This window comes from Chionomys nivalis, chromosome 10 (genome assembly GCF_950005125.1).
Source record: "Chionomys nivalis chromosome 10, mChiNiv1.1, whole genome shotgun sequence".
NCBI lineage: Eukaryota > Metazoa > Chordata > Mammalia > Rodentia > Cricetidae > Chionomys > Chionomys nivalis.
The window spans coordinates 16,055,086-16,074,934 of NC_080095.1; the positions used below are offsets into that span (position 1 = coordinate 16,055,086).

General features: G+C 53.0%; 1 protein-coding gene across 2 annotated transcripts; it reads right to left on the reverse strand.

Annotated features, from left to right (window-relative positions):
• Positions 1–1,558: 1,558 nt before the first annotated feature.
• Positions 1,559–13,002, reverse strand: Tnfaip2 (TNF alpha induced protein 2). 2 transcript variants are annotated; one of them, XM_057782654.1, is made up of 13 exons: positions 12,753–13,002; positions 12,591–12,670; positions 10,095–10,458; positions 9,228–9,858; positions 7,374–7,488; positions 7,140–7,262; positions 6,894–6,994; positions 6,248–6,346; positions 5,718–5,841; positions 4,890–5,012; positions 4,511–4,666; positions 4,272–4,393; positions 1,559–3,105 (listed from the first exon to the last, which is right to left on the reverse strand). In XM_057782654.1, the coding sequence occupies exons 3-13, from the start codon at positions 10,441–10,443 to the stop codon at positions 2,964–2,966; spliced, it is 2,085 nt and encodes a 694-aa protein (XP_057638637.1). In that variant the 5' UTR covers positions 10,444–10,458; positions 12,591–12,670; positions 12,753–13,002; the 3' UTR covers positions 1,559–2,963. The 2 variants fall into 2 exon arrangements, with proteins under 2 accessions (XP_057638637.1, XP_057638638.1); XM_057782655.1 differs by lacking the exon at positions 12,591–12,670.
• Between the last annotated feature and the right edge of the window lie 6,847 nt (positions 13,003–19,849).

Sequence of the window (19,849 nt, forward strand, 5' to 3'; positions counted from 1 at the left end):
CCACCTCCTGGGCCTGCTTTCACCCCCCCAAGCCCCCCACCTTCTCCCTAAAGCCTGACTCGCCCCAGCTCCCATCTGCCGGCTTTTGTCCAAGTGTGCTTAGTCTAGGTCTGTGCCGGGGCGCCTCGAATCTGGGATCTCAGCCAGCTTCTTCTCTTTTAACCAGTTCCCCATAAAACCACAGCTAGAGTCGCCCCTTGGTCCCTCCTGCGTCACCTCCACGGCACCCTGTTGTATTTAGGTCTCATCTATTTTCTTACTTAGTCTTTGTGGGGCCTCTGAAAACAGTGGGCATCAAGGAAATGAACCCTTCGGTGAAACCCTGGTGGATGAATAACTCTGCTTCCAGTGGCAGAGATGACATCAGGTAGTGACCTCTCCCGTGTCAGAGTTCTGGAGCCTGCTGGCCTACTGGCCTGCTGCGCAGAGCTTCTGCCCCCAAGCCCGGTGACTCACTTCCCCTCTCTGGGACAAATCCTGCTTTTTGTGAGATTTTCCTGGAGCAGTGACTGGGGTAGAACTCAGGTGGCAGTTAGGTTGGTAACAAGGTGGGCCTTATCCTCACCGAGCGCCAGGGACCACTGTGGTCACGCAGGCGCTGTTATCCTCCACTTGGCACCCTGGCCCTTCGGGCTCAGTGTACTCTGTGGGACCCTCTGACCCAGTTAGTGTCCCCTTATCTTCATCCTAGCGGGGAAGTCCCAGGTAAGGTAGGAATGTCCTGACTCCAATTCCCTGGGCTCTGTGAAGGAGACTCAAATCAGCACAAGATGGCAGCCAGTGGCAAGCAGTGAGGGGTCCTGCCCCAGCTTTCCTGTCCTTTGGGTCTCCTGCCAGCCTGTGTGCCCGCTTTATGGTGGGATTCATCCCATCCCCATCCCATGAAATTCTGCAGCAACACATGTGCATGCACACGCACACGCGTGCGCGCATGCACACAAACACACACACGCCCCTCTATGGGGGGGCGCCAACTCATCACTACCCTCTAAATAGTTCCTGAACTTTATAGAGTGGATTTGTTATGCCCTCTTTTTTCCCCCCCGAGAGACTCAGCTCTGCCCCAAATCCTAGATCAGAACTGGGGTGCAGAGGAGGTGGCCATCATGCCCTTCCAGCCGTGCACAAACCGGGACCTTCTTGTTCACTCGGATCCAAGCATGGAGCTAACATGATGGCAGCTCACACCTCACCTTTCCAATGACCCTCCATACCTCCCATCCTCAAGGTGACCAGTTCCAACTTATAGGCGAAGAGACAGGGAGTTGTGAAGGACTAGGCCTGGGTTCATGCAAGGGTGCAGGCATTCTCCAGGTTGGACCACAAGAGCTGGGAATCCAGGACTGTAACTATGAACCAGAACTAGGGAAGAGAGGGTTTGCAGCCAACAGGAGGGTGAAGAAGTTACTAGAGCCACCCCAACCCCTCCCCCAACTTTGCAGTTCTTTAAATAAACCACTCTACAGTCACTTTTGAAAACAGTTTTATATCAAGCTATATAAAAAACCACCACCCTAAATTCTGTCCTGAGTACATGCATACAAAATCAATACTATAAATATATTAAAAACAGCAATGTCGTCAAACAAGCTAACATCTACAAAAATATGAAGGCCTTTGTGCATTGCTTATACCAGCCAGTTCCTGGCTAGTTTTGTAAGGCGAGTACCTGGGAAAGGGGACTTCAAATCCTAGCCTTAAACCACGAGGAATAATCAAGGCTGGCTCAGTGCTGAGAAGGGCTTTCATGGCCAGAGAGAAGAGTCTATGGAGTAGCAGGTGCTTGATGGGAAACGGAGTTTCTGGTTTCCAGGGGGTCCCCAAAGCCAAGGACTATTGGATGACATGGCAAACAGGAATTAAATGTACAGCTGGACTCAAGGCTGCTGATAAGTCTCCAGGCAGATTCAGTGCATCATGGGTCCTAAACACAGCAGGACTGGAAGCAGGAGACACCGCGGTGGTATGAAGGACACAGTAACTGCTCCTGGCTCTGAAGGTACAGGGTCTCAGATATGAGATGTGGGTAGATGTGGGTCTCAGATAAGAGATGTGGGTCTCAGATAAGAGACGTGGGTAGCCTCTAAAACCTGGGAAAGCCTAGGAAATGATTCTTCTCTGGAGCCTCTAAAGCAATGGGCCCTGACCACACTTAGATTACAATCCTGTGGCACACCTCACTGCAGAACTGGTTCAAACACACTCTGTGTGTAAAAATGTGGCACAGCATCAACAGGAAGCTGAACACGCACTTGCAGACCCCGTGTTCCTGTCCAGACTTCAGAGGCCGGGCCTACAGAGGTCCTTGTCCTACATGGGGGACAGCACAACCTGCGAGAACCCAGGAGGTCCTGGGCTCTACCAAGGCTGTCTGGGTCACTCCCCAAACACACACACACACAGGGGCAGCCTGTGGGGAGTGAAGAGGCGGGTCCTCCCGGCTGAGTGGCACCAGGAGCTACTTTCAGGGTCAGGGGCCACTACGGAAGTGGTTCTGATGCTGGTTCTGCCATGGCATTTGGCAAGTCTTCTCCCAGGCTCCAGATGCAGAGATTATCTTTTCCTTTTTCCTGTGTTTTCAGCTCTATCTCACTGCAGCCCACGGGCTGAAGGAAGCAGGATGAAGCTTTATCACTGGTCCTAGGGAGCTGGAGGGGCGACTCGGAGCCACCCGAGGGGGGCATCGGGAGACAGACTGGAATATAGAAGGCAAGGGGCACTCTGACTAAGATGAACCATCATTTACGAGAAATTTCTTGTGTGCTCACAGGTCAGTTTCCCACAGAGGGTTCTGGGCCCCACTGGACAGCTCAATCCTGGCTGCCAGGGCTAGGCAGGAGCAGCAGCAGAAGTATGTGGGAGGTCGGTGGTGGGACACAGTGCCGGTGCCATGGGTCATCCCCAACTGGGGTGGTGCCAGATGTTCACTGTGTGCTCGTTAGCACATCAGACATCTGGAAAAGCTAACCAACTTTTATAAGTGAAAATAGGGGCCTGCACGGCTCCTGCGCCTCTGTGTTGATATCCAGTATATTCCGGATGCTCTTGACGTCGCTGCTTAGTAGATTTCCTTTGATGGCCAGGATGGCGCTCAGGTGGCCTTTGCTGGCAAAGAGAGCACCCTGTCAGTCCCACTGGTCATAACCGACCCTGCTCACAGTCCTTGCTGGCCCCCCTAACTCCAAGCCCTGACAAGAACCTGCAGTCAGTCACTCTGCCCAGTAGGTGATCTGTCCTCTCTACCTCCTCCACTCTCCAGCCCATCAGACCTTTGTATCTCTCCGCATACCCTTGAGGTGGCTGACTTCTTCCCATCTAAAGTTTCAACTAAACGTTACCTCTCTAGATGGCTTTGTCCTCTCTGACCAGCACCCCCCTCCCTGTAATTCAGCATGATTCAACTCTACAACCTGGAATTTTCTCTTTCTGCCTCATTATCTCACCATGGTTAACCCTCGCCAGACTGTAAGCTATAGGAAGAGGACTGAGACCGGTGCTTCCCTGTATCCCAGAACAAGGCACAGCTCAGATAGAGTCCAGTGTCTGGAATATTGATAAGTGACTGTAGTTGGGGTCCCGGGAGAAAGGATGAGTGATGGGGTCAGTGCACAGCTGGGTAAGCAGACAGGTGGGTTGGTGAGGAAGGAGAAGGATGGACGGGTAACTGCATGGATGGTTGGATGACAGGTGGATGAGTCGGTGGACAAACGGACAGATAGCTGGAATGATGGACAGATGGGTCAATAGAAGAGTGGAGAGGCGGGTTAGCGTAAGCACAGATGGATGACCACACGGGAAGGTGGGTAGACAGGGAGATGAATAGATAGATATGTGATGGACAGAAGAGTGGGTAAATACAAAGAATAGGTGGGCTGGTAGAGGTGGATGGGGCTTATATGTATATAGGCCAAAATATGTAGATAGATGATTGAATAGGTGGAGTGGGTCAGTCACACACTAGACTAGGCTAAGCTACGTCAACCCCCATCAAGACCAATTCAAACTTTCCCATCAGAGGACATAGCCTAGGAAGGAACACTGTCCATGGTTGACCGCGTTCTCAGATAGGTCCTTAACAGGAACAGGAGGGTGCAAGACACAAGCTCATGCTCCAAGTCATCTTGAGCGTCAGACATTACGATCCCACCTTGGTGGAACCTTAGCAGTTGAGGGGGTCATGAGGGGGACTCTCGTCCCAGCATGCTCAGAGCATAGTGGGACCTGGCAGGGACAAACCAGCTACTCGGTTCCCGAGGGCCTCTAGTGCTCACCTGAAGTCAGGGTACAAGGTGGCATATGTGGCCACCTCAATCTTAATGGCGTTGGGATCTTGCAGGTGAATAATCTCAGCGATTTTAGGGAGGGCCTGGTTCAGCCAGGTTGCGGTGGAGCCCTGGAGGCAGAGGGGTGGTTGGAGGATGATAGATATCCCTTTCCCCCAGGGGTACTAAGAACACAGTAGCTGGCCAGGCTTGGGGAGGGTCTCAGGGTGGGGGTGAGATGTGCTCACATTCTGAGCGCAGAAATGGTGGATGACATCAGCGTTGGCCAGGATGTGCCTTGCCAGCTGCTGCTGCTGCTCCTCGGTCTTGAGAACCAGGCGCCGTTTGCTGAGCCGGATGATGTACTCCTTCACCAGGTGCAGGTGCACGGCTTCCATGAGCTCCTGGGCAGGCAGAAGCCAGGGGAGATGAGGGCACCTACCGATAGGGCTAAAGCTTCCAAGGCAAAACACCCAGGAATGCATAGAGACAAAAGTGTGAGCATGGGTGCCTGCCTTTCTCGTGTGCATGTGTAAACGCAAGTGCGTATGGGGTATAAACACTGCTAGTTGGTGTGGGTGTCCAGACTGAACCAATCCCCAGGTCCATTCCTGAGGATTTCCTCACCTCCCGGAAACAGTCCTTCAGTTCTGAGAACTCAGGCAGCCTGACGCCCACAGCTGTGATGATTTCCTCCAGGGTCTCAACCGGCGTTGCCCAGCGGGTCTGTGTGAACTTCTTGAACAGTGGCTGGGGCAGGCAAGAGGCAGGATGTCTGGTCACGCACAGAAAGGAAGGGCAGCCAGGCGCAGACACCCTCACATAGACACTCATGACCACAGGGTCCCAAGGGCTTTCCAGGAGCTGGCTAACTTTGAGGTTCCTGCTCCAGATCGGAAGCAGAGGTAGTCTGTGTGTACCTTTCTTCCAAGGTCACGCAGCTGTGACTGGGGAGAACCAGGACAGCCTGTCTGCAGCCCTGTGCTCTCTTCCACTGCCTCTCTCTTAAACAAAGAAATTCCTGCATAAACAAGGCCTTGTGCTTTGCAGGCTGAGCTCTGTGTCAGGTCATCCGGGGTCACCCCACGGACTTTCCATACCCACTGGCTGCCCTTTATACCTTCAGTCCTGAAGTTGAGCAGGGAACCTCTCCCCTGCTTTCTGAGGGGCACTCAGGGCATGGAGTTTAGTTATCAAGGGTCCTGAGCCTGAGGAACTGGGAGCCAGGAATGGTGGGGGCGGGAGTGGAAGATGAATCTTCTCTAGATGTTCCTAGCTCTGGGCAAAGTCAGGATGTGCGGTGGGTCAGCTGGAGAGCGTGTTAGGGCCCCACGACGTGGACATCTCCAGAAACACTGCACATCCCCATCTGTACGGCCCACAGGTCTGAGGAGGGGTCTTCTACCCCCCCTTCCCTGATTTCCCTCCTGTGCCCCGGAATGAACCTCCTGATACCTTCAGGTCTAAAAACAGGCTCTGGAGCAGGGTGTCAAAGCCATGAGCCTTAAGATCTTTCAAGGGCTCCATCAGGTACCTCAGGGAATCTTGAGGAATCTGCCATGTCTGCTCCATAGACGTCCTGGAGAGTGAACGGAAGAAGGTCACAACAGCCTGCCCAGCCTCCAACACCGTGATCCTTGGCCTACCTTTCCTGAATTAGGTCCTTGCTCTAGGACCCTCAGTAGCTCTCCACTCCCTGTGGGATATAGTTCAAGTTTTCCCATGTATGCCCCATGCCCCAGGCACACCCCTTCCGCCTTTGGCAAGTCTCTAGCTCTCCAGCCTTAGCCTGTCTTCTGCTCCACAATTTTATTATAAAGCTAAACTCATAAATAAATCAATTGCATCCTGCTGACTCCACCCCTCAGCTGTGGCTGCTCTAGGCCCTGTCATTTCCTCACAGCCTTGTGACCCTTAATTCCCCTTCTGGGCTCCACCTCCCATCTGCCCTCTTTCCATCAGGCAGATCTGCCCAATACTCTCACCAGAAGGACGGGCAGTTGTTGATGTTGGCGATGATGTTGGCCCTATAATTTCTCAACAGTTTGCTTTTCTCTAAAAATTCATCAAAGGTGCGCTGGTAACTGACAAAACCAGAAGGGGCACATTTAGGACCAGTTCAAACACTGGGACAATAGAAGCCACTCCCCTCAGTCTGCGGGATGCTGATCTCCCCAGGATCAAGGGAGAGACCATAAGCTCCTGAACATTATATTACAAGCTGTAAAAACTGAGACTAGAGGGGCAGAGCCCCATTTGGGCTCCAGAGAAAGTGCTGCCTGACTCTGGGGTCCCCATTCTTTCCCCAGACCCCTCCTCTTCCCCAGACCCCTCTGTAACTGGAACACCTAAGGGTGGGGAGGAAACGAAGTTAATTCAGAGGACATCATGGGAAGGAGCAGCAGGTTCTCCGTGCCTCGTGGCATATCTTCTTCTAAGCCACAAACTGCTCAGTTAGGGAGCTCTGCTGATGACAAAGTCAGGGAGCCCACCCGAGGTTCTCTGTGCTCTGGACTGGGGCAGGGCAGAAGACCTGGGCTATAGCTGACATCCTAAGCACAGAGAAAGCCATGGTTCCCAGCGGTGCTGGGGTTCTGTGTGCTGCGCGCGCGCGCGCACACACACACGTACCTCCTCAGCAGTGCAGCCAGCTCCATCAGTAGCATCTGCTTTATCTGTAGCCCCACATCGGAGGTGATGTTCTCAGCCTTGACCTGGCTTTGTGAGATGATCTGCAGGGAGCAACAGGTAAGTATAGCAGGTACCCTCTTGACTGGGACAGGGGCAGAGCATGGGAGGGAAGTGCATGCTGGAACGTGGGGCCCATCAGAGGTGAGCTGTGGCTGTTGTACGGGTCTGAGGGGCAGTTAGGGGTACCTGGATGATGTCGATTGCCAGCTCACTGTGGTAGTGGCCATCCAGGCTCTGGGGAGCCACATCCCGTGCCCAGCGCTGAGACTCCAGCTCTAAAGCTCGGGTCATCAGTGACTTCACGTTGGTCTAGGAGAAAAGACACAGGTCACAGTGGCACTAAACCTGTCACTAAGCTCACGCAGAAGTGTCTGTCTGCACGCTGCCCTCTCAGGCCCCGCCTCCAGCATTTGAACTCACCACCTCATTGGACAGGAACACAGCCTCCAACAACCTGATCTGCTTAGGGGGCAGGAGGCTCCCAAGCCTGATACCTTGTAGCTCCTTGGCCAACTTAGGGCTGTTCAGAATATCACTGTAGGCAGAGAGACAGGGGCATGAGGAGTGCAACAATGGCAGCCCCGCAGCTTAGTCCACCAACTCTGCAGCCGTAGACATTGTTGCATTTTCTGCCCCTTCCCCTCCCCATGTCAGACTGCACTCAGTTGAGTTAAAGCTGAAGTCATCCTGCTTCTTTGTATCACCCCCAGCCACTCCTCCTGCTCTAAACCAGTTCCCCAGTCCTCCTGCCCTGAACCCCCGCCAGGCCCCATCCTCTCCTGCCCAGCTCACTGAAAGATCTTCCTTTCCCCTGCTTCTGCCCTGGCCACCAACAGTGTCTTCACCCTAGAGCAGCTCTCAAGTCTGATGTGTCTACCAGGCTTCCCCACTTGCACAGATGCAACACAGCTTCTGGCCCCCCTGCCTGTCAAGCCAGCCCAGCACTCCCATCAGGTCAGCCTTGTGGCTCAACAGGAAGGGCTGCCCTGGAACTGCTCTATAGAACTCTCTTGGTGCCTCAAGTGGCCACAGAGTTTCAGGGGACCCGCTGGGTCCTGGTATCGCCTAAGGCCCTTTGTGTGCCTGGAACATTAAGAGTGACCATCTGCACGCCTCTCCTAGTTTGCATGCATGTGAGCTGCATGTTGGTTAGGGTTAGGGTTAGGCCTCAACATGCCTTCCTTGGGCTCCATGTTCAGGCTAGCCTTAGCTTCCTGCCTTGGGGCTAGCTGTGCTACTCAGGAGACCCCAAAGCATCACAGGGGCAGGAAGGTGACCAGGCAAGGGGTGTGAGTGCCTGGCATTTCCTGGTGAGTCAGGACAAACCAGCAGGAACTAGCTCAGGGCCCAGCTGTCTGTGGATGTCCCTGCCTGTTTTCCCCATATCCTGCTGGCTCTTCACCTACCACCCTGCTGTGCCCTTTCTCTGGCCCTCCCACAGGAGGCTGGCTCAGCACCTGGCAAGCTGTTCACACACGGCTCACACTGTCGGAACCCCTAGTCTGCCCTCCGGTAAACTTTACACTCAGGTCTGGGGAGTCAGTACAAATCCCTGGTCTCTAGTGCTACGGACATTTCCACCCTGTAACACAAGTCTAGGCCAATGAAAGGATGCTGAGGCTGGCCCAGCTGAGTACCAATTGCCCACGTTTGGCACAGTCAGCCTCTCCTCTGAGGTGCTCCAGATCTCAATGGTCTCCCAATGGGAGACCATTGAGATCTCTGTCTATCTGACAGAGTCCCCAAGAGGAACATCTAGTACCACTCCACTGTAGCTAGCTCTCTTGCTTGGGGTTGTTAAGACACAACAGCTCAGTTCCCAGAATGTCACTTCTCTTGCCTGGAGAACCACCCTCCCTACCACTTCTTCTTTGTATGTTCTGTCCCCTCCCTGCCTGACAGTACATCCATTAAACTGTGAACTGACTCAATACATAAGACTCCCTGACTCCCCCAGATCTGGTCTCCTCTCAAGCCTTGTGCTCTGGCCTCCTCCGTGTCCAGCTGCATCTGCCACAGCCCCTCCCTGTTTCATCTCTGTTCAGATCAGGAACCTCCTTGAGAACGAATGACCAAGTCCCTTTTTCTGTGCTTCCCTTTCCCCGATTGCAGAAGTGGCAAAGGTCCAGGAAACTGAAGTGCAAAGCCTCTAGGTACAAGTCCCAGCTCTCTCCCTTCACCCCAACACTGGCTTTCCCATCAACAATGTCTGCCTCTGGTGTCTCAGCACCCCTTCCACAGAGGAGACCCATCCCATCCACTGACAAAGCTCACTTGGGGTAGAAGTTCTGCACCCAGAGCAGCAGCAAGTAGGTGTCCCTCTCACACAACTCGAATTGTGCCAAGGTGCACAGGTGGGCCGCGAAGTGCTCGTGGTAGCTCTTGGCATAGGTGTGCACAACGTTGAACTCAGCGGGAAACAGCGGTTTCAGCCGCTCCACCACCACCTCCAGGTCCTCCTTCATGGTGCGGCCCATGTGCAGGAACCTGTTCTCGGCCTCCGAGCGGCCCTCGGGCACCACGGCTGGCTGCGCGTCCAAACGCTCCGCTGCCATCTCCGCCACGCTACCCCTCCACAGTTGCAGCCAGCACCGCGGGCGCGTAGCCGCCAGCACCGCCACCGCGGGTGCCGTGGCCGCCCGACCGTCCTCCAGCTCCTGCTGTGATACCACCTCCAGTGCCTGGTGCAGCCGCTCAGGTGGCGCCTCCAGCGGCCGCCGCAGCACCCCAAGCACCTGGTCACGCAGCAGCAAATACAGCGCCTCCACCTTGCTCTGCTGGCGCACCAGCTCCTCGTCGCTTGTGCCACCGGCAGTTGCCTCAGCCTCCAGCTCCCGCTCCAATGCCAGCACCCGCCACGCGGTCTCCAGCTGCCCACTCTCCAGGGCCTCCTTGACCTCCTCCACTGCAGTGTAGAAACCCGCGTTTAAGGATGACAAACTCACCGGAGACAAGAGGAGGCTGAGATCCCAGGGAGGAGGCCAAGGTCCCCGACAAGACGGGGGCAGAGAACCCCATCTCCTAGACTGGTGACTCGCCTAGCTGTCTCACCTGGCCGAGTGGCTTATGACCACCTCCTCTCCCAAATCTGTACCATGCTACTTTTGTGCTACTCGAGCCCCAGCTACCCCCACAGCCTACCTGTCGGCGGTGGACCATCTAGCTCGGGGCTGGACTTGGGCTGGACTTGAGGATCTGATAATCTGGGCTGGCTCTTTTTCTTCTTCTTCCCTTTGGTGAAGACACTGAACATGTTGGCCAGTCCTTTGGACTTCTTCTCCTTCTTTGCAGACTCTTCTTCCTCCCCATCCGGAGCCATCCCAGTATGCTGGGATGGTATCAGGTCCTCAGAGGAAGCTTCTGACATGGAGGCCTCTGATTCTGCCTCAGATGTGGAGCGTGACTTTTGGGGGCTTCCAGGGAAGTCCAGGGTCCCCGGCACAGACTTTTGGCCAGGAAGCCCTTGGAAGAAAGTCACCATCTTCAGCATTGCCCTGGCTCAGGCCTGCAGATTAGAAAACAAAGCCTTCAGAGATGACGGTGAATGGTCCCAGGGCCGAGTGCACGGCCAGTTCACAGCCCAGACAGTGATCCATCCATTTCACATGTACAGCCACCAGAAACCCTTCTTCCTCCTTGGCCGTGGTGCTATAGTGCCCACAACTTGTCTCCCCAGACAAGGAGGATGCTGGGGGCCCGAGACCTCCCAGACTGAGGGGGCAGTCTCTGTACTGGGGGAAATCCTCCTTGGACAGTGCAGCTGCTTGGAGGGAAAGGGGACATGAGAAGTGAGTACCTTTCTACTCCATCAGACCCTGGTGAGGAGCCAGGGCACAGGCTGCTGTTCCTTGGGACAGCAAGAATGGGTCTAAAAATTTCACAGCCACGCCGCGGGCACCCTTCCTACTGAGACCAGCCTCCACCTCCTCCCTGCGCCTCCTTGCACAGTTCTTATCTAGCTTTGGGGTCACAGATATATACCACCAGCAAAGCACAGCTGTTGTACTGGGACCACAAGAAGAATAGAGCCTGCCTGTCCCCTATCCTTGCTTAGGATTGGGGACTTCAGACTCTGAGCAAAGGACCCCAGGAAGCCTTTTACATGTCAGTAAGGCACAGGGATGCCAGGGGAGGGGAGTGCCACAGCAACTTGAGTGTGGGACCCACACAGCCGGTTTCCACATTACACTGCTTGTTTCTAAGTGTGTTGACACAGTTGTTTCTATGCCCTTCCTGAGTGCCCATCCCGTCTCTTCTCTCCTCAGCAAGGGTGTTATTTAGCTTAAAATAACCTTGTGGTCGATAGCTTGAGCTTGCAAGCCACAGCATCTGGCTCAATGACCGGCTTTTCCCAGGTCTCTACATTTTCCCTGGTTTCCCCTGCTGTATCTGGGTTGTTGGAGCAAGGAAGACCACCAGAAGAAGCATGGCTAGCTCAGAGAGAGAAGCAGACAGGAGCAGGGCCTCTGAGGTAATGGTGTGGCCCCTTACCAGGGGGTGGCCTGCCTGCCTCATCCCCAAGAATACACAACCCAAGCTGTAGCTTCAGTTCACCAAAATGACCTGGATGGCCCTGAAACAGCCATAGACAGCAAATGGGAAGACCCCAAATCAAGAAGAAGCAGCTGAAGCTGTCAATAGGAGGTGCTTGCCCCAAGCACTGCCAGCTCCACAGGCTCAGATAAGGCCACTTTCCCACAGCCTCTCTGCCTCCACAGGCTCGACTGCCCGGCCCATTTCCTGAGGGGCTTGTCCCATAACTGGGGCATGGGTAGAGCACCCTGATTAGACAGGAAGCCTGGGCTCCTCCACCCCAGCTCTTGACATCCTTCACTAGGTGGCCTAAACAGAGAGATCCCACTTTTTAAAACCTCACAAGGCCTGACAATTCCACTTAGGATCATATAATGTTTAAGGCCCGTGCCACCCTATTTGCCTATCTGCATGGCAAACTCCCAAAAAGGCTGGTCTAGCTGATGGAGCTACCCAGCAGCAACCTGAATATCTGGACACACTTGCCTTTCAGTGTTAGTCTGTGGGTACAGGAAGAAGAACCAGCTGTGGGCTCAGTCATTCCTCTCACCAGTGTTAGGGCTTAACAACCCCCTTCCTCAGTCGGCCTCAGTGTTACCATTTGTGAAATGAGGATGAGCCCGGCTACTCACAGTTGCTGCTCAGATGTGGCAAAATCTCAGGCCAGGAACTTGGCACCAGATGGACCTCATAAGAGTGAGTCCCCTGTGTCTTTGTGACCTCAGGCTCCCCAGGGAGCAGGAGGAGTAATGAGGTGATGGCTCCAGGTAGACCCACTGAGACAGGAAGGGGCCTGTTCAGAGGCACATGGAATTGTTGCAGCTGGTGTCACCTACCTTCATTCTAGATGCCCCTGGTCCACAGAGAGCCTCACTTGCAACCTACTGTCTCTTTCACCGGGTGACAGGAGAGCGCGCCCATGTCTCACTAGAGACTACCCAGGCAGAGAATCCCGCGGGTGCTGGAATCTTCCCATTATGAACCTGCGACTCCTTAGCTTTGTCCCCGTCCCTACACCCTGCCTTTCTCCGGAGACAGTCCTGTGCTGCACGCCAGGAACCCGGTCCCTGGCTCAAGTTCAGAGTAAAACTTCTAAGGCCCTACCAGTGAGTATGCTGGAGGTCACGGGACCTCGGAATATCCCGCGTCTTCTTGGTCACTCAGGGCCATTCCCTCGGGGAGTCCTGCCGGAGATTCTGGGTCAGAACCCGAGAGGAAGCTACACAGAGCGGTAGGGACAGGGGCACGCCGGTGGAGGTCACTTACTGTGTCCGGGACAGGACGCCTTAGTCCTGGCTCTGGCCAGAGCAGAGCCTGAAATAATCTCAGGCTCCGCCCGGGCTCCGCCTGCCCCACGAGCCGCAACCGCGGAAAATCCGCGGGCGGAGGCCAAGGACCCCAGCAAGTCCAGAGCTGGGGGCGGGGTCAGGACGGTAGAGAGAGAGAGAGAGAGAGAGAGAGGCGGGGTCGCTTCGTTGTTCCCAACGGCCTTGAAAAGCGTGACAGAGCTGGCTGAGCGTGGTCCGACTGTGTGCGCGCAGGGAAGGGCATGAGGGGGACCACAAGTTCCGCCAAGCGCGGGGCCATTGTCCCACGACGGTCTCTGATTGGCTGCCAAGCAGAGGCGCGCGCCCAGAGTCGCTGTTCCGCGTCACAAAAGTCAGCACCTACTTAGGTCTGGGGCGCGCCCTGTACCACTCAACGCCTCCGCCACGTGCTGTTACCCCTCTGAGCACCACTGAGTCCAGGGAAGCCTGGAAGACAAGCTTCCTGAAGGAGGCGTCCTGAAGCAGCGGGGCACACCGATCGTACTGGGATCTCTCAAGACATCTCCTTACCAAACCTTGAGTGTTAGGGGAGGCTTCATCTTTACCCAGAGGTCACACAGGCAGACACCCCTCACTGAGCCTCCTGCGGGACTCCCACTGGCAAGCTTTCTCAGGCTGGGTTTGGGCCAGATCCTTAGAATTCCTCCTGCAGGCTTTTTCTCAAGATCTGCCTAGGGAGGCTGGGATTGTGGGCCAGTGTAGGAAGCGGGGTGCTTCACCCCTTAGGAATTTCTGCCCCCTGGAAGATGGGCTCATTCAGGAATTTCCCCCTGCTAGACACCAGTTTCTCTTTTGCCTCTACTTAGAGTTCGGCTCCTCCCCATCTTTTGTTTGGGTCCTCTCTTTTTTCCCCTGACAGCCTAAGCTGGACTTTGAAGGGAGAAGGGCAGCTGAGTAGGGGTTATGTTTAGGGGTTGTCCCTGGACACTCAGAACTTCCTCTTCCTCCTGGGAGCAGTGGCCAAGTGCCAGGATTAAGTCGCTCCTCCATCCTATCCCTAGGCAGATTGTAGATGGCAAGTACAGAAAGTTGCTGGGCATGGTGGTGCACACCTTTAATCACAGCACTAGGGAGGCAGAGCAGACAGACTCTATGAGTTTGAGGCCAGCCTGGTTTGTATAGCAAGTTCCAGGTAGGCAAAACTATACAGTGAGACTCTGTCTCAAAAAACAAACATAAAAGTCAGGTGCCACCTCTTCTCCCAAGGTCCTAATGGGTGACATTTTCAAATTAGCCCACAGAGCTCAAACTGGGGTTTATTGCCTCTGTTCCACAGGGCACCCAAAGAACTTAGGGTTCCACCACAGTTATCCAAAGACAAAAGAGGACAGAAAACCAGGAGTCCTAGCCTACCACCTCCTGGCTGCTTCTTTTTTTTTTTTTTTTTTTTTTTTTTTTTGGTTTTTCGAGACAGGGTTTCTCTGTGGTTTTGGAGCCTGTCCTGGAACTAGCTCTCGTAGACCAGGCTGGTCTCGAACTCACAGAGATCCGCCTGCCTCTGCCTCCCGAGTGCTGGGATTAAAGGCGTGCGCCACCATCGCCCGGCTTTGGCTGCTTCTTGATACAATGTGCAACCTCATTGGGGTCTCCCCAGCCTCTGCGGTATCCATCCAATTCCTAATTTCAAACAGGTTAGGGAATGCCTGGGAAACTCCACAGGTAGGGTTGAGAGAGGGAAGCCAGACCTTAAACAGCCGCATCTGCTCGGAGCCTCTGGGCTCTGTGTGACAGATGCTGGACTGACAGTTTTGTCCCAAGATGCCCACAGTAACTTCCTCAGAGCACAGCCAGCGTTGGCAGGAGCTAGTGCCACCCATCATGTGTGGGCACACTTAGCGCTTCTCTGAGTTCAGGGTGAGGGCCAAAGGTCCTATGGGAAGTTTCCAACAGAGAAGAAATGTGGAAATTGGGCTATGTGGGTAGCCAAGGGCCACAAATCATGTGATCCTCAGGGACCTGGATAGTTTAACATCTCTCCATAGTCCACCAAAGGTCAGCCAAGATGGTTCCCACAGGAGAGAAGTAGCTGGAACAATTTGCTTGAAAAGCTGCTGTCCCAGCTCCAGTTCCTCCTGGCAGCTTGAGAGTCAGAACAACAAAGTCTCCTAGTCCTACACAGAAGTCCTGTGGGCCAGTGCCTGGCTGGGAGCCGTGGCAAACTACCTGCACACAGCCCAGGTTTCCTTCTTGTTTGTTTGTTTGTTTGTTTGAGGTAAGAGCTTTATAGCCCAGGCTGGCCTGGAACTCAAAATCTCTCTATTAAATATCCTGGGCACTGCGATAACAGGCTAGCACCATCATGGGTTCTCTCTTTTGTGTGTTTAATTATAATATATACATAACACAAAATGTACCATTTTAACAGTGCTGGGCGTTCTATCAGTGCAGTGTGTGTGCATTTCTATCAGCATTCAGTGCAGTGTGTGTGCATTTCTAACTATCAGCATTCAGTGCAGTGTGTGCATTTCTATCTATCATCATTCAGTGTAGTGTGTGTGCATTTCTATCTATCAGCATTCAGTGCAGTGTGTGTGTGTTTCTAACTATCAGCATTCAGTGCAGTGTGTGTGCGTTTCTATCTATCAGCATTCAGTGCAGTGTGTGTGCGTTTCTAACTATCAGCATTCAGTGCAGTGTGTGTGCGTTTCTAACTATCAACATTCAGTGCAGTGTGTGTGCATTTCTAACTATCAGCATTCAGTGCAGTGTGTGTGCGTTTCTAACTATCAGCATTCAGTGCAGTGTGTGTGCGTTTCTAACTATCAACATTCAGTGCAGTGTGTTTGCATTTCTAACTATCAGCATTCAGTGCAGTGTGTGTGCGTTTCTGTGAGTATGTACACGTGTGAGTGCAGATGCTCAGTAGTCCAGAGAGGGCATCAGGTTCCCAGAGCTGGAGTTACAGGCAGTTGTGCGGCCGCTCAATATGGGTGCTGGAAACTAAACCTGGGTGCTCCTCAAGAGCAGCAGGTGCTCTTAACAACTGAACCATGGTCCCCATTATACAACAACTGCCCATTCCATCTATCCCCTCAGCCCCTGGCAACCCCATTCTATGGCTGTGTGTGCCGCATGGATCCCATGAGTGGATGAATACAGCCCTTGTCCTTTTGGGATTGTGTGGTGACTGCATGAAGGGAAAAAGACTAACTCTTGCCTTTACCCAAGAGTGGACCTGATGTATCCAAGAGTCTGGGTCTCTCCTATTCTAGGAGTCCAATCTAGAATAGGTCCAGTCTAAAAGAAGTCCAATTTAAGAAATTTAAGAGTCCTAATTTAAAAAGAGAGTCCTGAATCGAGGCTGTTCTTGCTATATACTGAACAACACAGCAAATGTAACAAACAGGAATGAGCAACTTTGGTCCTAATCTTTTGCAGGAATATTATAAAGGAGAAAAAGAAAATTTTCCTGGTCCTACCTACTCAGACTAGCATACAAAACCACTACGAGGTATTATTAAACTATAACCACAAGTTGCTTGCAACATATTTTGTAGGGGGTTGGGTAGGCTTGGTGGAGGGGTAGGGCATTGTTTACAATGCCTTACTGCTTCTGGCATGTGATCCTAGACCTGGTCAACATAACCGGTGCACACACGTTGTCTTGAGTCAAGGGCATGCATGGATTTGTTGTGCAGCAGTTTCCTCAATATTAAAAACTTCAGCTGTGTTGGGCTGGAGAGATGGCTCAGTGGTTAAGAGCACTGACTGCTCTTCCAGAGGTCCTGAGTTCAATTCCTAGCAACCACATGGTGGCTCACAGCCATCTATAATGAGACCTGGCGCCCCCTTCTGGCTTGCGGGCACACATGGAAGGAATGCTGTACACATAATAAATAAATAAATATTAAAAAAAAAAAAACCAGCTGTGGAGTGAAGCCCCAAGGACACCCATAGTGTGTTTTCAGGGAGGTAAACTAACAAGGTGGTCTATGAGGAGGTAAAGCATCCAATGTAGCAGCAAAGTTGATTAAGATGGGAAGTAAATAACTCAGAATAGCTTCAGGAAGTCCCTGAAACTGACCAGATTCACTAGGTTTCTCTTGTTTTTTTGTTTGTTTGTTTTTTGAGACAAGGTTTCTCTGTGTCCCTAACTGTCCCGGGTGTAGCTCTTGTAGACCAAAACGGCCCCAAACTCACAGAGATCCACCTGCCTCTGCCTCCGGAGTACTGAGATTAAAGGCGTGCACCACTACCACCCGGCTGGCTTCTCCTTCTTTAAGCATGTATATTAGCTGTAAGAACTGCTAAGTGAGGCTCTCAGATAAGCTGAGCAACCTAGAAGATGCCTACAGTAGGTCCTCTTGGGGAAATCAAACCAGTCAAACAGCCTGGAAGAAACACGTCAGCTAGACCTGCTTCATAGAGGCTCAGGCCGCCCGAGCTCCCTGTAAATGACCCTCTCCAGCCTTCAGTAGCCTGCCTGTAAGATGCTCAGTAAGAGCTCCAGGTCCCACTGCTATGAACCATCAGCCATGCTGGTGATGGCTTCTGGTGATAAGGGCTACCTGAGTCATTTTTCCTCCTCTAAGTAACCCTTCACCCACACACCTGTATGTAACCCCAATAAAATCATTGGTTCACCAAGTTGGACTTAACGTGTACTTTGGTCTGTTCACTGGTAGAGTGGGTGGACATTTGTCCCCAGGAATCGTGTCCTGCAGCAGTCACAAAGGAGAAGTAGGGTAGGAAAGATAGTATAGCCAAAGCTGCACATTCAGCTGAGCTTGCAAGATTTAGTTATGTTGGCAGTCCAAAGTATAGTAAGATAGGCTGTACGATTTTTCTTAGAGGCCAGTGAATCCTGAGTAGGTTGGATGTGCAGTGTGGAAGCAGGAAGGATACACTGTAGCAATGAACTAGAAGCACAGAGTAACTTGGTTTCAGGTTGGGTGAGAAGCTGAGGTATAAAGGCAATCTCCAAACTGCATTTCTCCAAGAAGCCGCTTACACGATTGCCTTAGTTAACATGATGTACTAGAGGCCTAGCAACATGTTGAGAGGGTTGGGATTTCCTGCTTGTTCAGGTCCTAATTACATTCGGTCCTATGGATGGACCATATTTTGTTGTCCTCAATGGGCACATTGGCCGCTGTATATAGTGATGCAGGGACACTGAACTCAAAGGCTCCATTTGGGTCCCAGCTTCTGGTTCAAGTGGCTGAACGGTTGACTTTCTGACCTCTAGAGCTGCTAGGCCAGGCTTTGAGTGTTTTGTGGTCGATAAATTTCATCACAGCCATATGAATTAGGCACTGTTTAACATCCCTTTGCACGGGGAAACTGAGGTACAAATGTGCCCTGCCATCTGTCAAGATGGAGCGGCCCTCTGCTGTCCTGCTCCTCCAGGGCTACTCCGTATTTGAAATACATCTTGATATATTTAGGCCAGGCACAGGAAAGCCAAGAGTTTCCATGGGGAAACAGGAGGCACTGTCGTTCATTCTGTCACGGGATGGGGGGCACACCCCTCAATTCCCTTATTCAGTCAACTGATTAAACTATCATGGGCGGCACAAAGGGTCAGCTCAGCTCTGGGCAGAGAATAATAAAGGTGGTGCATTATTGACTTTCTCTCTATTCATTCCCTGGTTGGCTGAGAAAGTAGCTGGAGGAAGCTCTCAAAAGGAGAAGCTAAAAGCAGAAGGGCCAGTATTGTGGGGCAGAGTTCAGCAGGTACAAATGCCAGGCGGGGGGTCAGGTAGGTGTGGAAAACCTGGCCCGGGGAGAGACTGCACCAGCTGGTGTGGCTGGCCACCTTGATCACAAGGGCCGTGCTGGTGTGGAGTGCACTCTCTGGGAAGGAAGACTAAGGCATTCCAGGGTGTCTTCCTGCCCTCCCCTGTCACTGGATCCACTTCCCCCTCTGTGATGACTTGCATTTCCCACTGGCCTGACCTTGGCTGTCAGGACAATGCCATCAGCCGACCTAGGACCTTGGCTGTACTCTTGTTTCCTAGGGATACCCCATGCACTCCTGACACTGACCAGACCCACCACATTTCTTGTGGACAGATGAGGAAAGTTAAGTCTCAGAGAAGAGCACCAAGATGGGAGCGCCTCTCTTTTCCCAGCCTTCTCGGGAGAGGAAGTCACTTGCTCAGGACATCAGCTGCAAGGGACTGGGGTCTGCTGACATCCTCGGGATCATAGGGTGACCAGAACAGGCCAGTCAAGAAGCTACCTTAATGACATGCCCAATCACCAAAGGCCACTCATCAGCCAGCAGTGCCCCACCCTAGTTCTGCTGGAAGTCACTCACAGTTGCTGCGTCCCCCTCCCCTTCCCAGGCCACTATGGTGGTGGTGTTCTTGCGAGAAAGCAGGGCTAATGGCTAGGAGGTCTCCAGAGGAGTGCGGAGCCACCTCCTGGAAGTACTAGCCCTGCCTGTAGGCAAGGATGCTCCCTTCCCAAGCCCAGCTGTTGCGTTGAAGACTGGCCAGCCTTTCTCAACAGCCTCTCAGGCAGTGATGTAAGCAAAGTTTCCATCCTTTCAAGTCCTCCCTGCCATGGGCCTTCTCTGAAGCGGCATGACTTACAGGAATTAGCTGGGGAGTGTGATCCACTCAAGTTTCTCTCAACAGCACAGGCGGGCCACATGGCAGGAGCTCTCCTGGCAATCCCAGGCTTTACAAAGATGGCTAGGATGCTGAGGTCTGTGGATAATCTGGGCCCTAGGGAGCTCCATCACCCGCGCCTGTGGCTTATTAGTGACCTTTAATGGTCCGGGAATGGAGCTACTCTGCCCAGAAAGCTGGCAGTGTGGATTGAAGGAGACATTGTAGAGAAACACCTGCTGCTGCCTGGAAACTGTTTCCAATGGGCTAAGCCCTCCTCAGCAGCCCTCTCCCTGTGCTTTCTTTATGAAGCTCTCAGTTTTACAGGCAAAGACAGAACCCAGAGTCACACCGCTAGGCAGGTCTTCCCCATACTATCTGCATCCAGAGTCAGATTTAACCACAGAGTGATTCCATGAGGAGCAACCAGGCCATATTATGGCACAAGTGAGCACCCCCAAAACAACACCCCCTTGAT